The sequence below is a fragment of the Melopsittacus undulatus genome, chromosome 5 (assembly GCF_012275295.1).
Source record: "Melopsittacus undulatus isolate bMelUnd1 chromosome 5, bMelUnd1.mat.Z, whole genome shotgun sequence".
Taxonomy (NCBI): Eukaryota; Metazoa; Chordata; class Aves; order Psittaciformes; family Psittaculidae; genus Melopsittacus; species Melopsittacus undulatus.
The window spans coordinates 3,005,265-3,026,572 of NC_047531.1; the positions used below are offsets into that span (position 1 = coordinate 3,005,265).

At 43.0% G+C, this 21,308-nt stretch overlaps 1 protein-coding gene across 1 annotated transcript in view; it reads left to right on the forward strand.

The window, feature by feature from the left end:
• Positions 1 to 2,447: 2,447 nt before the first annotated feature.
• The window catches only part of SFMBT2 (Scm like with four mbt domains 2), a 96,462-nt gene continuing 77,601 nt past the window's right edge, over positions 2,448 to 21,308 (forward strand). Inside the window, exons 1-3 of the mRNA XM_034063096.1 lie at positions 2,448 to 2,616; positions 7,033 to 7,127; positions 10,295 to 10,535. Coding sequence (XP_033918987.1) covers positions 2,511 to 2,616; positions 7,033 to 7,127; positions 10,295 to 10,535 — 442 coding nt within the window. The 5' untranslated portion in view covers positions 2,448 to 2,510. The remainder of the gene's footprint in view (positions 2,617 to 7,032; positions 7,128 to 10,294; positions 10,536 to 21,308) is intronic.

Sequence of the window (21,308 nt, forward strand, 5' to 3'; positions counted from 1 at the left end):
GTTTTTTTTATCAGCTCATAACTTTGTCTTATCAGCCTCATAGGAGTATCACAAGATATAAGTACCACATGGTTTATCTTTCTTCTTGGTATTTATATTGTTACCCCTGAGTTCTGTTTAGGATGGTTGATTTGTTGTGTTTAAATTGATCTCTCTGTCATTTTCTAATAGACCCAGATTGCCTTCCATCATTGTCTAGTCCTAGGCAAAAAGGGGAACAGCTAAATCCACCCAAGATTTAGCTTCAGCTGACACCTCCCTTCCTCTCACGTTTAACAAGCTTGATGTAAAATCCTGATACTTAACCAATTTATTATTAATGATATTTACAGAAGTATTCCTCACCAAAGGGGAAGTGCTTTTTGATTTTCAGTAGACTGATTGCTTCTAGGTTCATAATTGAAACTTAATATACACTGGGGATGAGCAATCATAGAATCACAGAATGGTTTGGGTTGGAAGGGACCTTAAAGCTCCTCCAGTCCCAACCCCTCTTCCATGGGCAGAGATACCTTCCACTAGACCAGGTTGTTGCAAGCCCTGTCCAACCTGGCCTTGTGGTACATATGTTCTGAGGTTAATTACACTTGAAATACTCATAGTATATGATACACTTAATTTGTTAGTGAGTCTGATGTCAACAAGGCATAAAGATGAAAAGCTATAGTGGCCATCGCAGTGGGGAAGTGATTGTTAGTATTTATGGAGTGTTCAAAGGATAATAACTACTCTGCAGAGAGAATTGGTTTATGGTCTTCTTGTTTAAAAGTGTTTTTTTCCTTTCATTATCAGGTGCCTTTAGGGTGGGGAACACACATTGTTGATGGGTCTAACTTTGCCTGCACAACCTTCGGTTGGGGGTTGTATCATCTGCCTTGGTTTCACTACCAGTGAAACACCCATGATTTTAGCATGGTTTAATTGCAGCCACCCCAGTGCTCTTGTGATCACTCCAGCAAGACTGCCCCACCATGGTTCAGTTCATGGATATCACACTTGCACTGGACACACTCCTCATTGTTTTCATCTTAAAACTGCTCACACATGTGCATTTCTTCCTTGCAGTTTTCATTGGAACAGCCTTAAAAACTGGGAATGAAGAATCTACGACAGAACACTCTCCGTCTGTCTGTTTTATAACCACCATATCTGGTCTTTCTCAATATGCCTTCTGGGCAGTAAAAATTGAAAAAATCCCATAATATTTTTACAATCTTATTACCTCCTGCTTTGCCTGGCCCCTGGCACTAAACTTTGTTCCTGCTTTTAGTCATGCTTCTTGCAGAGCATTTGGTGTTGCTGCTGCTCATGCCTGTCTTGGAGGCATCCACTAATATATAATCAAGACCAGTCTTGCACATCATATATTCTGGACACACACTTTCCCTACTATCTGTCTTTGCTTTAGCATATCTTGTGTGAATAGCTGGTTCCCTCTGTGCCCATAACCCAAGCTCTTGGTTTCTCTTTTTCAGTCCTCCTTTGACACCTTGTAATTCATCACCATCTCAGAGAGTTTTATGAAAAGCTCACTTTGGAGTTCTTTTTAATCTACTCCTGAAGGTGTATCTGTGGATATTGCTTGTCTGGTGGCTTACTATAGCTAGAAATATAGTGCTCGTTTAGTCTGGTGTCTGACTCAAGATCTAGTCAGTCTGTATTTCCTTTCTCATATAATTTTTCATCTCTGCATGGTTTTATTCCACTTTGTATTTACTATGGTCATTCCTTCTGGAAGAATCTCCTCTGCCAACATAACCCAGTCTGCACCTGAGTTAATATTTGCTGCTGTACATGGCACTAACTGCTGCAGTTACCTTAGGTCAGTCTTCATTCAAAAACCGGTCGTGGCCAGTACTGGTTCATTAGGGTGTCTGCATTTTGCATGCTGAACTTTATTTTCTAGTTATTTCATGCTCTCCCAGTTATGTTCCCTTCAGTGCTTCCTCTGTTTCATTTTCAGAAATTTCCCCTTTGGAAGCCTGAGTCCTTATGGAGTGAGATCTATTCCACACTGTATGTGCTGGCTCACACATACAGTATAAGCCAGCAAAAAGTTGGAAGGCCAGGGCTGGACTTGCTGCAGGATGGTTGAATTGGCCTTTTTGTTTTTTCTGGCCTGGATTGTGCCACCTTATGGGTTGGTCCTTCCCCTTCTGTTGATGGTACAAGGATCTGGACTGAACTTTGAGATGTGACTCCTGTGGATGCTGTTTATTACCTCACTATTGTCTCTGTTGTTATTATTGTCATTGCTGATATGATATTATTGCCATTAAGGCCCTTTTTGTGTCTCTTTATCCAACTGTAGCTTCACCATAGAAGAGAGACCAGGATTGGAAGTTTACAATCAACATGGAATAACTTGAAAACTATTAGGAAAGGATGAGGGAATGGGTTGATGTGGGTAGAACAATCACTCATTGTTTTTCTCTCTTTCTTCTAGCTTGTCCTCTAGGTACTCCCTACTGCAGGATGAATTAAGAAGGCAAAGCCTCTTCCTCTAAACCATGGAGACAAGGGCATCTTTCATTGCCACCATGCGAGAGACCCAGCATCTCTCCCCAGAGAAGGGTCAGAGCCCAGCCAATGGCAACAGAGAGCAATTTGATTCAGGTGAGCTCTCATTCACCCCTATAGGTTGTCTTCACTGTTACAGCCCTCCAGCTGGTGGTACCAGTAGAGATGGGGACATGCTACCATGGGAGCATTCCCCACCCTTTTTTATTCTAATGAACTTCTGTGGTTAGAGAGGAGAGATGAACATTCAGGAATTACAGCATTTCTCCTTTGTTTTGACCTTCACCCTCATCTCCTTCACAACTTTTCTGAGGGCTTCAGGTGATAGTGCTTCACAAATATTAGACCAGCCAGTGGAGAGCTGGTTCCGTGTTGTCCTTGTGCTGATGGTATGATTGGATGCTCTGTAATGTTCAAGGATGGGCACCTTAAGATGATAATTCATTGTGCTAGATTTGGGCATCACGGTGGTAGATACAGAAAAAGAAGTGCTAGCTTCTGGTGATTTCTGCTGGAATTAGGTGCTTTAATTTCCCATATCTAGCTCTAACAAGAGGAGACTCTATTGTATGGTGAAGTTGCACATTATGGCTAGGCCCAATCTACTTTCTGATGACAAAATGATAGACCTCTCTATCCCATCTCTTCTCTGCCATTAGCTCTGCTGCCCATCATGGCCGGGGCTGAATCAGTCACCAGTAATCAGTAACCCAGCAGAAAGGTAATGTAGAAAAAAGACAAGTGAATCATTTGCTGTCGGCTTTGTGAGTTGAACTGGCTGGGGGAAGAGCACATGCTTTTGCTTGCATTTCTGTGAGAGCTGGTCTTAACAGAAGGATCCTGAGGTATAAACGGCCGATGAAGGTGTGTGCTTCTAAAGGGCTACCTGAAGTCTGCTTCCATGGAAATAGATGCCCTCAGCAGTGATGAATCTCAGTCTTGAATGTATGTATGTGCTATAACTAAGATGGCTAAGTCATCTGCCACAAATAGGTTCTTCTTCAGTGAAGCCTTGGAAAAGTCCATGCTACTGGAGCCACAGATGTTAGCTTTTTATTCCCTTTATTTCCTGTAGCCAAAGCATCCTGGGAGGCTGTTAACAGCTGTAACAGAGCATTTTTATAGTGTCCACGCATGAGCACTCTAAAGCCATTGAGAGGCTCACGGATAATGACTTCTTGATTTTATTTGCCCTCCTGGGCTTCCTTATACATCACTGTATTGTAGGCTGGCCAGCCCTGACTCCTTCATTAGGGAAGAGCGGTGGGCCTGAGTACTGATAATTGGAAAGGATATGTAAAATAGGCCCAGTGCCACATTTATCATCTCAGGGGGTGCTCTGTGAAATGTTGGCATCTGGGATTTTGCAGCTCTCCAGCGTAGCCAGGTCTTTGTTCTTGGAGCATGTGGCTTGAGGCATGACAAAGAGATCAGCTTTGGGACAACTGCTTCTCAAATGGGCACAATCTTCCTTGTCATGTATTAAGAGATGTCGCATTTCTCAGTCTACCTAAAAGGGTAGTCTCCAGGCAGTTGAGGGAGGTTGGGAAGAGGTGTCCTCTGCTCCTCAGCAGTAGGGATCTGATGAATGAGGTGATTTGTGCATGGTCCCATTATGTGCATGGATGGGGTTGGGTCCCTTGGGCTGATCTCGTCCTTGGACCACACTGTCTCTGCTCTGGATGTTCTAGAAGGGAATAAAGTCCATTAAAAAGGTATTTTGGAAATGTCTAGTCCCTTCAAAATCCTTTGTGATAAAATGAAGCAAAATAAAATGCTGGAGCTGTGATAAATGAGTACTCTGGCATTATTTTTACAGGCCTTGTAAAAGTAATTTCCTGATAAAGTCTGCAGATAAAACACAGTGGAAGAGTCAGACCTGTGATGCGTCAGAGAGAAATGAGCTGACAGGGAGGGAAGGCTGCAGCTCTAATGCTGCCTCCCCCATATGGAGGTCTTGAAGCCTGTCTGTTTGGGTTTAGAAAGGAGAGATCTGGGTGATATTTTGTTTAACAGATGCTGTTGTGAGGTTACCAGCACTGCATGTGAATGAACCTTCCAGTGGGGCTGTGGGAACAGTGGAGGCAGTGAGTCTCTCTGTGCTGGCACGTGGCAGAGTAAGGTCATGGGTAATAAGATTATGAGATAAAGGAGGGCTTGTTGCATCCATAACTAGCATCTGCAATGCTAATATAATTAAAGTGCTGTTGCCAAATTCTGGAGAATAATTTGCCACCCTGGAGACATTGCTGCCTACAAGTGATGGAGGTTTTATACTGAGCTGCCTAAAAATCTCAGCTTCCACTAGCTCTGTGGAATGATTCCTTCCCATAAGAGTACCAAGGAAGGCTGGAGAAAAGGAGATACGTGCCTGGACTCACCAAGCAGGTGAGAGCAAATAGCAGGAATAAAATCTGAGGATATATAGAGAGCCTCATGGGTAGAGGGAAGTATGTCATGATCTAAAATGGAAGTATCTGAGTAGACAAGAAGAGAGTGATGACTGACCTGGTAATGTCCTGATCATATCAGATGTCCTGGGGTGAAGAAGTCCTTGAGGTTGTTGATCAGCCCATCCCAACACCACAAGCCCAGATGGAATCAAAAGCAGGAAGCAAGAAGGCAGAGGGGATGCACTTTAACTTCGTGTCAGATGCTTCTGCCTTTTAGTGGGATGGGGATTGTTTATGATCAGGGTAAAAAGTTGCTTAAGCTTTGGGTTGGGGAACCACATCTGCCCATCTGCTCACAGACTCTGTTTTAGAGGCTCAGCCAGGGAAATCTCTGGACCTGGCTCTTCTCTGATACATTAACTCCACAGAGTTGCAGGCATTAAGGCTGAAAATTTCCCTGATCATCTGAGTTGCATGGTATAGATGAGGAAAACAGCAATTTTTTGCATCAAGCTTCTACCTTATGGTTAATCATGTCATCTTTCAGTAAGAAATGAATAAACCTCTAAATTTGGGTCAAATAGCTCAAGTAAAGACAGCTTCTATGCCTGGCTGTTTTTTACACTGGTTGTAAAAGAACACACCTTATTCTACATTGAATTTTACTATTTTCAGGTTGCAGTCATGGGGTTGGGTTATTTCTTGTCTTGCTGAGCTGAAAAGTCAACTGGTAGTCACTTTAACATGGGAACAAATGTTGATTTACACCTTCATATTTAAGCAGGTTATTTGAGTGTAAGACAGGGAATCGGACTTAGGTTTGATGCAGCAGGATGCAAAGTGTTTAACAGGACAGACAGCTCAGTGCTCCTCTTTGAACTCCCAGATAGATATTCAACCCCCACCACCCCTGCCTCAAAACCCCTGTTCTGAGCTACTTTATCCCCCCTCTCCTATGTATATCTGGCTCTATAGGCAGCAAATAAAGAGAGATTCCCACTGTACACCGTAATTTTCTGGTCCTGAAAACTGGAGACCTGTAGCAATAATTGCAATAAATTAACCCTGCTGTTTTCTTCATAAAACCGTCTGGGAAGGTTTCTTAATTCAGTTTGTCATGAGTCACTTTAATTCCATCATGACCACATTGATGAATGTTCGGGCAGGTAAGGGTCTCGCAGAGTTTGCCTGATAAATGCTTATTGCAAAGAGCTCATTGCTCGACTGTAAATATTTGCGCTCTGGGGATGGAACTGGGTTTGCAAGATTGCCTGGAAACAAAATGAAAACAATCAGATTTGGCTGATTTTCTGTAAATGAGAGAAGAATTATTTTTAATTATTGCTGTGTGTGTTTCAGCAATGGTTTGAGGCCTCAGCTCTGCTCTACTCAGAAGAGAAAAGAAAGAGGAGTAATGTCAGTGAGTAGGGCAGTGGTGTGGATGGGGAAGGTGTGATGCAGAGCCTTGAATCTGAAGTGGGGCAAGAGCAAGCACAGGAACCAAGAAAGCAACAGTGGTCTGGTGAGAGGTTCTGGAGGATTTTGGTAATCTTTAGGGAAGAGAGAGATGTGGGAGCCTCAGCTGAGTTTTCTACCTGGAAGGATGCTGAGGAAGGAAAGCAAATGGTGTCAGGACTGCAAATAGGGCTCCCCAGCCCCAGGGGTTAAGGTGTTTGCTCTACACATTGTTCAGCCAATGTAATCAACTTCTGATATTATCACTAGGACACTGTTGTAATTAAAAGTGCTGTGTGACCACTTTTGGGGCATGAGTAGGGCCGTTGCAACCTTGTGATAGTGGACAGACAGCAAGAGAATCATCAAGTACAGAATAAAAGAGCACAAGTGCTTATTGCAGTGTGATGGGTTTGTTCCCCCATTGCCATAAAAGCAGAGGAATTTATGGTTTCAAAGTGTTGGCTGCTAAAGTCCCTAAGTCTGCTGAAAGCATAGCAAGAGCTGGTCAAAACAGTTAATCACAGCTCTTTAAAACAAGTATTCTCTTTTCCGTTGTGTTGATGTTTATACTGGTTGCTATTCTCACCCTGAGCCCTTTGCCACAACTTTTCTCTTCCTTGGCTCTGTTTTAGGCTGCTTTTCTTTCTTTGCTTTTCCACAGATGAGGGTTCCAGCACTGAGGACACAGACTTCAACTGGGATGAGTTCCTGGAGGAAACAGGAGCCAGCGCTGCTCCCCACACCTCCTTCAAACACGTACGTGCTTTGTCTGAGCCTCATGGGTGTTGTGAGTGTTCCCTTGTGTGGATTTCATGTGGGTCTTGGAGAACTGGAGTGTGGTCTAGGGAGGAATCATTCCTCTGTGCATGTGACAACCTGCATGGGATTTGCCTCCCAGCTGGTGTTAGGGGAACTTAGTGTGTTTGTGATCACAACTCAAAGCATTGTGTCTATGCTATTTCTTTCTCTACCTTTGGTTCAATTTTTCATTTTTTGAGGGCTTTTATTGCTTTCCTTTTGTTTATATGCACTCACTTTTCTCATGTCATCTATTTTCCTTTCTTATTTCTTCCTTGTTGTTCATCCCAACCTGTAGGGATTCATCTAACTTCTCCAAAACTGTCCTCTTAATGCATGATTTGCTAGCTAGCCAGGTCACTCAGCACTAGTGTCCAGCATGCCCCATGGGAACCCATCCTAGGAACCCATCCTAGGAGCCCATAGGAAGCCTCCTGCCTGGAGATGCTGTCTCAGAAGCATGAGAACCAAATACATGTGTAGGTGATGCTTTTCCTGGGTGAGCATATGTCATATAGACAGCTGTGGTAGTTACAGCACTGTCTGTGGCTCTGGTCCATGTTAGTGCAACTAGCATTCGAAGTATGAAATCTTCATTGATGAAGACTATTATAGCACACTTTGAAGAAAGGACTCTGTCTCCCAGCAGTGCCTATCACAGTCAAGGATGTTGTTTGGAACCATCTTCACCCAGCACCACTTGCTTAATCTCTTCCATTAATCTCCATGTGATGTTCCATGAGGCCATGGGACACCAATGAAGCTGATGTATGAGTTCTTCATCACAGTCAAGGGTGTGCAGGTTAGATTTTTGCAGGACATCTTTGTCATTCAGCTGCAAGACTGTGCTGACCTACTCAGAAGTTGTGATGCCTTCGCCTGAGTTAAGCAATGACAAGTCATGATTCTCTGTCCTCAGCTGCAAATCCCATGAGGATAATGCTGCTCATCCTCCTACCAGACCCATCAGATGTAGGCAGCAGCCTGCTCTGTTACAGCTGCCCATCAGTCATGCTGGCTCTTCTCCCAGCTTCACTTGGCTAGTCTGTGAGCTGTGGAGGATGTGGACATCTTCAGCAGAAAGAGAGCGGTTTTAGCTGTGATGCTCTGGATTGCCTTACACTGAGCCTGTTTGCTGGTGTAGATATCCTTTGGGAACAAGGTAGCTGTGCTTCAGTGAGAGGGAAGCTTCCTGAAGAGCCTGTTGCTGCTTAAAGAGGAGTCTTTATTTGGATAGCTGCTGTCATGCCATTAAACCAGCTTTGTCTCCAGGTGATTTCTTGGCTTGTTTTGAAGGACAAGGAGCTGCAGTGATGAAAATCCACTCTTCCATATACATAGGAAAAAAATATTACAATCTTCCATTCCCTATTTTGCTTCCATTTTAACAACAGTGGGTTATTGCAGAATGAAGGACAATAATTCCCTATACTGCAGAATTCCAGAGCAATGGTATTGTAGAGTTTATCCTTGTTCCAGTAGCTGTCTGTAGAGAGCATCTCGTCCCAGGTCTAAACCCAAATACCAGAATCGGATGAAAGTTTTATGCTTCATGGAATCCTTACGGGTGTCTTTAGGAGTGTGGAGATGCCTACCTCATCCCGATAATCCTTCTGACTGTGGTGTCTCACTGCACCTCAGTCCTGGGAATTCCAGTGTGAGACAACTTAGTGTTGGGAATAGTCCTTAGTGACTGTTCACAGTTTGAAACATCATCCTTAAAAAAAATATGGCTTGGCCAGGAACCTGAAAGTTGTTAAAGATTGTATTAGCTGTCTGTCTGATTCCATTCTTCATGGGATTTCCAGTCACAGGTCCCTTGCCTCCAGGATACCACATTGGTCTTTACTTACAGTGAATGCAAGGAGTAAAACTACAAATGAATGTGAATCCTGGATTATTCATGAGGACCCTTAGCATCACAAGAGCGAAGATCGTATCTTATGGCTAAAGTACCAAATGTCACCGACCTTCTTCAGTCTTTGACGATCTGCAAAGGTCTCTTCCAGGCTCAATTCAACTCTACCCTGATTCCAGGCATTGATGCTGATGATTGATATTTATGTTTGTAAACAGAACACATTTAAACCTGGCAGTTTAAATGGGAAGTTAATCAGAGATAGGCTTAAACCGGACTATAATCTCTCTGGTTTCAGTAGGAGATAAGGACAGGTTCTTACAGGTTTCTTAGCACCTTAAGCATTTCCTAAGGAGTAACAGGCTACATTTTGGACGGCCTTCTGAAGACAAGGCTGGCACCTGAACCGGTGGACTGGCATCTACCTCCTCTTTATCAACAACAGCTAGAGACATCCCATTGGCCTTGGAAGATACTTTATGATGTGCCAACAGCAGGCCCTAGTGTTTAACAGCAGTCCCTGCAGTGTCCTAGAAGGGATGCGCTGGCATCTCCAGTGTCTTAAGGCAAGTTACATGTAATGTGTCACTGGTGAGGTAAATGGAAGTGACACCTCTGTCAGATGGCAGGACAGTGACCCCAACCATTTGTTTTTCAGCATTGGGTCATATTTTATACACAAAGGTGCTGGGAGAGGCAGATGGTTGAGGCTTGAGATGCTGGGGAGGGATTTAATGAAAGCACTCTCCCTGGTCTGCCTGGTACAGCATTCAGCCCTTGATGCTTGTCAAACCTCACAAGGTGCTTCAGTGTATGTATATATGACTAATTATTATAGTTGGGCTAAACTCCTAGAGGTGCTTAGTTGCCTTTCTACCTTGCATGTGTCCTGTGATCTACCTGAGAGAGCTGTGCAATGGGAAATGAAACCTCATTTGAGTTATACCGCCTTTCTCCCATGCATTAGTGAGGTTTATGATGTGAAGGTGGGTACCAGTCACACTCTCAGGTGTAGTGCAACTGAGGTTACCACTGCTGGAGAGCCTCTTTGGAGCATGTGGGACGTTGCATGGTGGGGTATATGCCAGTGAAATAGGAATGGTCCTGCCCAGACAGACTGTGAAGGGGTGGTTGGATTAAGGAGTACAGTCAACTCATGTCCTACCTCAAAGCTGCTCTTTAAGAACAGCATCATCTTGCTTAGCTGGGGAGGGGGCTCCCCCTGCAAAGAAGAAAAGGTAACACCATACTCTTCTAATTTTGTAAGGTTGAAATCAGCCTTCAAAGCAGTTTCCAACCAGGGATGAAATTAGAAGTGGCCAACAAGAGCAATCCGGATACATATTGGGTGGCTACGATCATTACAACGTGTGGACAGCTCTTATTGCTTCGTTACTGTGGCTATGGAGATGACCGCAGGGCAGATTTCTGGTGTGATGTGATGACAGCAGATCTTCACCCTGTTGGCTGGTGTACACAGAATAACAAGGTCCTGATGCCTCCAGATGGTGAGTTCTATGTGTTTTGTTAGGGTCATACTCCAGTATTGGACTGGTGGTTCATCTCCAGACTTTAGATGATCTGGACTGGGTGCTTCACATCATCAGTTGGTGTTGGGTGATGCAGACAGGGTCAGGTTCTCACAGGTCAATGGGTGATTCAGTTTGCCAGTCAGTCTCTAGCAAAAACATTTTTACCCTACTTGGTTAACAACAGAAGGCGCTTCTATAAGAAGTTGTCTTAACAAGGAAACACTGTTGAAATGCAAAGCTGTGATTTTCAGTTAGGGGAGAAAATTGCCCTGTTCTTGCAGGGTGAAATTCAAAGTGAGAACAAACCAAAATAAGCAAGATCAGTTTGGGTGTAGCCAAAATCAGAAGTTGGCTGTGCACTCAAATGTTGTGCCCTGAAAGTTTAGACCCTTCTGTTGCCAGATTCTTGTAGGTTTTAACTCCAACAGTAGATACATGTGATCAAAGATAACAAAATTTGGTCATCACAGGTTAGAGCATGTCCTGATTGTCAGCTTTTAGGTGCATAAAAGCTGAATGTAAGAGTTGTATGGCCCATGTGGGACAGTTTCTTAATAACAGAATTTGATTCCCAGTGTGTAGGAAGAATGTTGGGTTTTTTGCTATGAACATCAGCAGAACAACTGTGTATCCTTACCACTACGTAGCTCCAAGCAGGGGGCTACTTGTCACTCTTACTCATGCATTTTCCTCCCCTATATTTTGTTTATTCTGGATCAAGGGAAAAAGAGATGAATATTTAGCCTCTAACTTACACATGCTTTTAAAAAAGTCTCATTTATGGGTTCTGCTGCTGAAGTTCTTCTTTTACTTTCTATTTTATGTGATCATTGAAAAAAGCATATGTGCCAGTTGTGGGCCATGTGTGATTTCTCCTGGTGTAGGGCTTGCCTGGCTTCCCACTGAGCGTGCTGTAGACATGGTCTGTGAATCAGAGCTGATGCTCCTGCTTTGTGCATGGTGAACTCTGAGCTAAACATACCTTTTTGTTCTGGTCTTCATGTTTATTACAGAGGATTGATTGCTTAAAAATAGAGAAGTCTTGAAGACAAATATGGGTGAGAAGTCTGTTGGCTTATCACTAGTAAATCAAGCTGATGTGAGAAGGGTTAGGTATTTTCTTTCATTGGTCTCTTGAACTATCTTTTATTACATGGTTTATAATAAGTGTTACCAGAAAGGTGTATGTAGAGTGCTGTAAATTAAATCTCAAAATGTGAGGATGGTTGTAACAGAAAATAAGGACTGTCTTCTAACCAGAGGCAACTGCTTTTCATGGCAGTGTTGGAATCTGCTCTTTGGGTTGTGGCTGCTTTGTGTGAATTGTCTTGCTTGAATGACTGCAAATGTGCAGTAGGTCATTTCTCCTCTGGCTGGGTGCTGTAACTGTATGCCAGGAACTTAAATTTGGGCAGCTGCCCTGTTTTGTTTTGCTTTTCCCACTCCCATTCTCACTGGATTAACTCTATTGAATATGTCTTAGGATAGTTCTCAGAAATAATAAATGTGTAGATTATAATTTCAAAAGAGATTTAAGCGTTTAAGAGCTTCAGATGTATTTTGGAATGAGGCCTCTGAAATGCCCAGGAGGATTTGAGGCTTCAGGACTCCTCTCCCTTGCCAAAAAGAGAGGTCCTAAATGTGATCATAAGTCACAGAGCTCCTCTGGGTATTTGCCCAACAGGGTTCTGCCTGTGGTCAAAGGTGGGTTTATGTCTCCCGTTGGGACACCACAAGGTAGAAGCTGAATTTTCAGGAGTGCCCCTTGTTTTCTGTAAGGAGAACTGAGCTCTGACCAGGGTTTATAAGTAGCTTGTGAGTACTAGGCTTATTTTACACAGATGTCTGGAGTTTGTCTGCGCTTAATTGTGTTGCTGGTCAGTGGATGTATCTTAATGAGCCAAACTTGACTGCAGTGCTGAGAGTTCTCTCTGGTGAAGCCTGCAGGATCAAGTCTTGCACTGGTAAAAGAGAAGCTGCTGTTCTCTGTGAACTCCATGGAGGTTTTTTACCTTTTTAGCATTGCACATTATTTTGTTGTCAAGCTGTTGGAAGAAAGGAAAGACAGCTGCAGATTGCATGGACCCATTTTCTGAGGGTCTGATTCTGCACACCTTGATTATAAGGAGCATTTCTGTTCACAAGACCATGCAAGCAGAATGGCCAGGGCCAGTTACCTGTCATTAGGGTTTGAGTTTAATCAGGAGTTGAAGGCCTTGGTTAAAAAGCAGATCTGCCAAGAAGAGCTTGTTTAATGGGTGAAATACCAACATTGGGACAATTCTCTGTTTCTGCTTGTGAATCAAATTGGACTGATCAGTGCTTGTCTTATAAATGTGATGCCAGACAAGAATGGTACATAGTGACAGGATGAAGGATTTCATTAGATGGGAAAGAGATGCAAGAAAATAGACTGGTTCGGTTTAGCAAATCAATAGAGCTTGATTTAATGCACACACAGAGCTTTTAAGGGGCAGCTGCCAAATAATTATTGTTTATGATCCCAATAGAAGGAAGTCATTTAATTTATGGACTGTTGCATGGTTATTTATTGCGTGGCATTAGTATTGCATCATGGTGCCAGTGGCCTGTGAGGAAAATGTCAAGTCATGTTATGTCCTCCCATGTTGTGCAATAGAATAGGAGTGCTCAAGCCAAATACTTGAGTTTGCAATAAAATGTATTGGCTTATCAAGGGACTGGGGGTGTGTGTGTGTGCCTACAAGCTTCACCCTCCATCCCCTCCCTCCCTGCAGGAAATCAAAAGAGTAAAATTGTAGTTACTTGAAGCTTTGCCATTAATTATATTTTTCTCATTACAAATCGGTGTGTAATTTGAATTGCAAACTCAGCTATCCTGGCAGAATAGATCTGTTTACCATTCAAAGCAAAATGAAAATTATTTAAATTAGTTAATATAGAACTCATTTGAATGAATTGGATGTTTATTCATGAACTAGCTGAGGCAAGTGTGAAGCTGTCCTTATGGTCTGTAGCTCTGCCTCTGGTCAGCTCTAAAGTCATGTCCTGGGACAGAGATTTCTTTTTTATTGCATATTAACTGTGGTGTAAACCATCAGTAGCTACTACCTGATGTAGCTGAGTGTGAGTTTTTCATCCTTTCTGAGGAGCAATTGTCATTCATATGAGGAAGGGCAACCTGTTTCAGAGTTCATTGACAGTGACAAGACTGTGGTTTTGTAGTAAGCTTTGTTTCCTGCACTGTGGGGGTGAGATGTAACAGATTTTCCATCAGTTAGTAAAATTCCCCTATTGTATTATTCTGCATGGATACAGCAACAGTATTTCTTTCCTCCTGTGTCTTACCCAAACACTGTCCTCCTTCCCAGCACAGAGCCGATGCGGTTGTTTTCCAACATCCTCCATCCCTCGGGGTGTTTTACCCGCTGAGCATTAAAAATTTAAGTCTAACTAAACTTTCTCTTACTACCAATTCCTTTAACTGTGACAGGAAAAGAGGTCTCTTGCCTCCTTCAGCCTAGTATTTCCATGTGCTGTTTTCCTTTGTTGATGACAGTTGGGTTCATGAACACATTTACCATCGGGTAGAAGAGCAGCGTGGAGAACCTGACAAGCGTAGCAGCTAAATTATGCATTGTGAACCACGCGGAGAGCAGGAACGCCGTTTGATTGACACTGGGTGTTTTTGTACAGATTGCAGATTTACAGCTGAGCCAACAGAGCTGAATCTCTCCTGGCACTATCTTAATGCATTCTGGGATGCGCTAAAGACACTGGGTGACAAGACTATTGTGTACACTTGTAATTGCTGTGGTGGTTCTGCTTTAATGTTATTGACAGATGGAAATTCAGATAGGGCATTTCTGTGTGCAGATCTGTGTGATCTGCTTGCTGTGTAAACCAGGAGATGGAGGAGACCAGAGACTGGAGATGTGAAGAAACATAGCGGGGAGAGAACCAGGTTTATATTTTGACTTTATAATGATCTGGTACAGACAGGAAAACCTCTGAACACTGTGTATACCTGGATTTGGAGATCAGGATGATCAATCACACTGTGATTATGTGTAGGAAGGCAGCTTTTACTTCTCTGTTACACTAATATAAGGAGAACTAAAGCTTAAGATCTTGATCCTGGGGTGAAATGAGGCCCTTTTGCATAGTGCTGAGCTTTATCAAGCTTCAGCATCAAATACTCCATTAAGAGTGGTGGACTTAAAGCATTTTTCCTGCCCAGGCTTCCCATGAAGGCAAGCATCGTTTGGTCATTATTTGAAATAGGTTTTCATGTGTATCTCAGGTCAGATTAACTTTTACCCTAGATTAGGCCAGAGGAGGGAAGTGTCAGATCCTCAGTGCTAGATCTGAGTGTGGGGAGGGTATGGATGAAAAAGAAGATAAAACTTGTGCCATGCAAACTGGTTTGCCTTCAGATGACAACTTGTTGCTTTTATTATTATTATTATTACTATTATTACATTGTTGTTGTTGTTATCACTATTATTACTATTAAATATCTGAATCTATCCTGGTTTTTCAGGTGTAAGAGAGGGGAGATGTAGATTTCATTGGCCATGTCAAAACTGAACGTCATCAGGGCTCAGTGGATTCTGCATAGTCACAAGATGATCTGTGTTGCACAGCAGATTGGTGTGCAAGAGGTCAGATAGATGAATAGGTAGATTGAAGAAATGTTAACTGGGCTACAGCAGAAAGTAGTGGGATTGAGAGAGATTGGGGAGCAGGAACAGTAAGGGGAGATGGTGATATAGGATCACAGAGAAGAGGAAGCCTTGAGCAATCGCTTTCTGCTGCAGGTGTGGATTTGGTGTCATTCAAGGCTCCCTAGGTGCACAGTATGCTTTCTTAAGGGGCACACCTCATACACTTGCCTTTCAGCATCATTTCTGGGGGTTACTTGTGTCCACAAAGTTTGTTCACAGGTTCTTCAGTAACACAGAGATAATGTTTCTGAAAACGGATGAGGGTTTCCAGAGCTTCTCTCCCAGAAAGTGGGATCACGGAATAGTGTTATTTAACCAAAGCCAACTTTCTCCTGGTATCTATTGCCAGAGGAAATAACACTTAGACTATACCTGCAGGGCTGTAATTACAGTGCAGGTAGAGGGATCAGGTGGGCAGGGTGGACTTCCTCTTTTGTCTTTGTGAAGAGTTGGCTCTCCTCCACCAAGTTATCTGAGATGAGCCTAACTACTGGTGTAACTGAGAGCAGACCTGGCCCCTGTGTAGCTCTTTTACTGAAGGCTCACCTGAAATCTTACTTCCTAAGAGCTTGAGGCTGGAGAAAATCAGCTGGTGTTCACTGAGCTTATGCTGTTTTACATCAGCTAAGAACTGGGCTCTTAAGCCAACTAAAATGAAACTCGGAAATCTTCTTTGGCAAGGTTGTACTCTCAAAGACTGTGGGTTTTTCTAAAGTAGTGTATAGTTTCTGTTTTCTTAATGTTCTTTGCCCAGTTTTTATCCTCTTATTCCATCAATACCAAGCTTAGACTAAGCTAATGTAAATAAACTGCAGGATTTCTTTATTTTAAGTACTGTAAATGACTCGTAGTGCAGAGTTTTATGTGTGCTTTTCAAGTCGATTTTAGCAGGCCATTAATTATGCAGGGGTGATGTTAGCATAAGTAACTAGTCAGCAATAAATGTCAATTAAATATTCTATTAGCATAGTAGGCAGCTTCATGCATTGGCATAGAACATTTAGCAGATTACACTTAATGAGCATATTAAAAATAACATTTCTTTTTGCTTTGCTTTCCTAATGATGGCAGCAGAGAGGAGAGGAGGGGAGGTAAAAACAACTCCAGCTTTGGATGAAGAGCTGGGGATGTTTGGGCTGAATTTTGCCCTAGTAGGAGCCATGTCATAGAATCATTGAATGATTTGGGTTGGAAAGGACCTTAAGATTATCCAGTTCCAACTCTCTGCCATGGGCAGGGACACCTCACACTAAACCATGGCACCCAAGGCTTCATCCAACCTGGCCTTGAACACTACCAGGGATGGAGCATTTGCCACTTCTCTGGGCACCCTGTGCCAGTGCCTCACCACCTTCACAGTAAAGAACTTCCTTATATCTAACCTGAACTTCCCCTGCCATAAGTGATGAAGGCTATTGAGGAGAAAAAAATCAGTGTTTGTTTAAACATAGATCCTTTTGTTTCACAATTATTGGGAATGCGGTTGAGGTGGTCCTTAGGTAACATACCTATCCTGAGGCTCACAGCCTTGGCTCTGTAGTGGTCCATGGCCATGAGGTGTACTGTTGGGCTTCCTGCTAAGGTGAAGATTTCCCCTAGGATGAAGCCTCATCAGTTGGGGTCACTCCTTGTGCTTCTCGAGTTTTTGGTGGAACTGTCTTAGAAAGAGTATTCTTCTCCTTCACAGAAATGGTAAATGCAAAGCCTCTGCTTTGTTCTCTTCAGTATTTTCATTTGGCAAAAACTGGTTTGTTTTTCCCCTCAAAAATGTCAGGACAGTTGTTTCTGGGATTAAATACTGAAAACGTTGACTTGAGTTGCGCCGGTGCCTTATAGGATTCCTATGTGGGTTCTGGTCCCTCCTTGCCCTTTGGGTGGGTTAGACTTTCTCTCATGAGGGGTCTGGTCTTTCCTTGTGGAGTCATCCTGATGTCTTCCATGAAGACTTCTTGTGCCTGGGGAACCCAGCCCTTGCTGAGGATCAAGAAGCCAAAGCTGTACAAGATGGTTTAGGTTTCCAGTAAAAAAAACAACCCCAAAGCTCGCACATGAAGTAGGCTCTGTTTATTATAAGCAAGAAAAGAACACACTTTAATCAAAACCTAATTTTCCAGTAAGAAGCTGTTTCAGCAGAAACACAACCGGCAAACCTCATTTCCAGGGACAGCAACATCTGCTTGTGCTGTATTTGTGTTTATTTATTTGTTCTCACAAACAAATGGAATAAGGGAAACGGGAGCAGGCCTGACCATACAGCAGTGATCCAGCGAGACAGGGATGAACGCAGTGATGAGGCACCCTGCAATGCACCCAAAGTGCCTGCTCAGCATGCGTTTTAGGGGGTTTTTAATTGTTCAGAATTATGTGGGTAAAGCAGATTTAGCTCATACCTGGGTTAAGTATCAGTGCAACTTCACAAGAGAGGTGACAGTTTCACTGATGCAATTGTACCTGCACATTCCTAATGCAAGTTCTGGAGTTTTTCCACTTATGGTTGGAAAGTATTTGTTTTTATAAGCGTAACCTATCCTTGTTCCTGTACTGGACTGAGCTATGTAGTCAGTAAACCTAATAAAACAGTATTACATAGTTTTACAGCAAACACTGAGGATAATATAGCAGTGTTTACACTAGTGTGTTATTAGCTCAACTTGGAGCATGGGTTTAATCTGTAGGTTGGCTGATGGCCAAGGAAGGGTTCAAGAAGGGGTTTCAGTGATGGGTTGAAGTTTGATAACAAATAACTTGGACATACCGATACTGAAATGAATGTGCTTTCTGACTGCCTTTCCCCTGCTTGGGTGGACTGTCTGTGTCCTGACTTCTTTTTCCATGTACTGCAACTTGTACATGGTGCCTTCCTCCATAAATGAATGATGTTGCTATCAGGAACACTGTAAAGCAGCAGTATGGTTTGCAGTACTGTCACGGTCCCTTTTGGATGGTACAGGGAAAGCTGAACTATGAATCTGTTATGATTAAAGCAGCAGCACCTTGTGTACAAGCAGCAGTGGAGCTGAAGATCAGGCTTATTGCAATGAAAACTGAAAGCCTTATCCTTTTACAAACAATCTGGAGGGGGAGTGGAGGTGTAGAAAAGAAAAGCAGTGATTTTTGTGGACTTTGACGAGTTATAAATATATCCTGAGTAAAACCAATAGTGTGGAGCTTTATGAAAGCTTTAATGAATAAATAAATATTTCATGCCCACATGGTGCTTCTTCAGGAACGTGTGCTGTCGGTAGAAAGCAATAAACAAAGAACCTCCTTCAGGGTTTGTTTGGGCTTTTAAATTAAACTAATTTAATCAACTTTTTCAGCCAAGCTTGATATTAGTTCATTTCTGTACACAGCTCTGTACTCGGATCTGTTTGTTTTCTCCTGATACCTGTTCTGTCTAGAAGTTGTTTGAATATCAAGGAATGATTTGTTTCATCCTTCTTCTATGGTGCGCATCTGCGGTTTCAAGGCGGAGAGCACAGATTTCCTCCTTATCCTGCAGCTTGAGGAGCCAGCCATCCTTTACCGTCACAGCTGTAGGTGTTATGGGACCCCAGCTGAGGTTTGCATTATACAGCAGGGAGATCACTTGAGCATGTGGGTCATTTCTGAATGTAAGCTAGTAGGTATCTTTTGGGTTTTGGAAGACTTCAGCACCCAGTTTGGTGCTGCTTGAAGGACTAGAACTAGCCAGAAGTGCCATGAGTCTGGCCCCATACAGGCAGAGGTGCTTGTGCACTTCTGCACTGGATTGCAGGGATGTATACAGAGCTCAGGCTATTGGCAACGCTGGGGCTCGGATGTGATGGTGCTGTTGCTTAATGGCTATCTGTGATAACAAATGGCCAGGATGTGTGTTCGCTCTGTGCTCCATGTCTTTGCAATACTTTAAAAAGAAGTCCTGAGAGACCTGACTTTTCCTTGGGAACAGCAGGGCTGAAGCTAATTGATTCTTTCACAGCTGGACCATGCAAGTGAGGAGCAAATAAGGCACAGTAGGGAGGTAAAAGCAAGGTTGATCAGAGGGGTAGAGCTAACTTTGGGAAAGCATCTACTGAAGGCAGGGCTGCTCAATGAGCTGAGGATTGGCCTAAACTCGGATACTGATGCACCGTTGTGTGGGGGTGGTGGAGCTGGGGACAAGTGCATGGAATGGGGCATGTCTCATCTTCATTTGCCATGAAAAGGAGTAGAAATACTTCCTATTCTTTAGTTTTATCTTTTTTTTCCCACTTCAATCAGTGATCTGGAGCCACTTGTTTGTGTAGTGGTCAGCTTTGGGAACTGGAATTTATCCCTCTTGGCTGAATGGAGTACATCCCCATGGAGTTTGTGTCACAGTATGGGCAGTGGCAAAAAGGAAGGGTTGTGTTAGAAACTGAGGAAACTTTGTTTGTCCAAACCCATGTAGAGCTGTATTTAATTTATTTTTTAGTGTTATAAGGCAATATGTGAGATTGTGTTTGTGTAGATCAAAGCCCAAGCACTTTGCACAACAAAAAGGCTCAACACTGGGGAAGAATGATGAAGCAAAACTCCTTGCAGTAGCCCTGAGCTTCAATAGTTGACTGATCAGCCTGAAGTTCTGCAAGGAAAGAACATTTCAGTGGGACTTAAGCTCCATTAAGGATGCTCAAAGGGCTAAAGATGAGTGGTTGAGATCCCATGGCTTTGCCTTCTGCTGCTTGCAATTCTAGTCACAGCTTGCAGGATAACCCTGCAGACACTGCTGTGACTAAACCACTGGTTTTGGACCTGACACGTAGTACAAGTTGCTCTTTAGCAGCAGGTGAAACAGGGTGGACTTTTCAGAAGGTAGCCTTGAGACCATTACAGGTAAAATCTCCCTTTGATGATTGTTGCAAAACCTGCCTTCCATCCATTGCACAAAACAGCAAAATCTTATTCCCAAGACATTTAAGTACTAAGGGAGGGAAAGATGTAAGTTATTATACAATTAAAGTCCCAGTGAGGCTCCTAATAAAAAATGTGATAGAGGAATCAGTAACATAGAAGTACTGGCACTTTTGCTCTGTGTTGAGCAACCATTTAACATCAGCTATCTATTTAATGCAGACCATGTGAACAGAACAAAATGCAGAACAGTTGAGAATCTGTTCACTGTCAAGCAGAATAATTACAGCCCCATTTGCAGACTTGTAGCCATTGAGGAGACCAAAATGTCATTATTCAAGGGAATACCCCTGAAATGATCATGATTCTGGAGATCCTTCCAGTGTCTGAAGGGGGCCTACAGGGATGCTGGGGAGGGACTATTCATTAGGGACTGTGGTAACAGGACAAGGGGTAACGGGTTCAAACTTAAACAGCAGAGGTTTAGATTGGGTATAAGGAAGAAATTATTTACTGTTAGGGTGGTGAGGCACTGGAATGGGTTGCCCAGGGAGGTTGTGAATGCTCCATCCCTGGCAGTGTTCAAGGCCAGGTTGGATGAAGCCTTGGGTGATATGGTTTAGTGTGAGGTGTCCCTGCCCATGGCAGGGGGGTTGGAACTGGATGATCTTAAGGTCCTTTCCAACCCTAACTATTCTATGATTCTATGATCTGTGCACTTTGAATATCCAGCAGTGACCATCCAGAGTTGTTCTTCCACACTCACACCACCGCATGGAACATGTGCTCTGAAGCAGGGGAAGGCCCATAAACCATAGGAAAATGAGTGCCTTGACCCTGAAAGCATAACAGTGTATGCAAACCATCCTTTTTTTTGACATAGTCAACTTAACTAATGTCCTGCTGAATGAGTTTTTTAATAAAATGTTCTTTAAAATGATTAGTTTGAGAGATTTTAAGTAGCTATTCGTGGTAATTACACATAATTTCCCTTCCCAGTCTCCCATAATTTCCCCCTGAGGAGTTTTAGAATGAAAATGCCATCTCAGTTAGAAGACTAGGCCTAGGTAGTTAATATATGTGGTGATATAATAGGTAAAATATTGACAGACTCAAATAATCATCACTGGGGACATCTGTGGAGACTTAATAATACCCCTACTGTTCATATTCCAAGTTAGGCACAGTT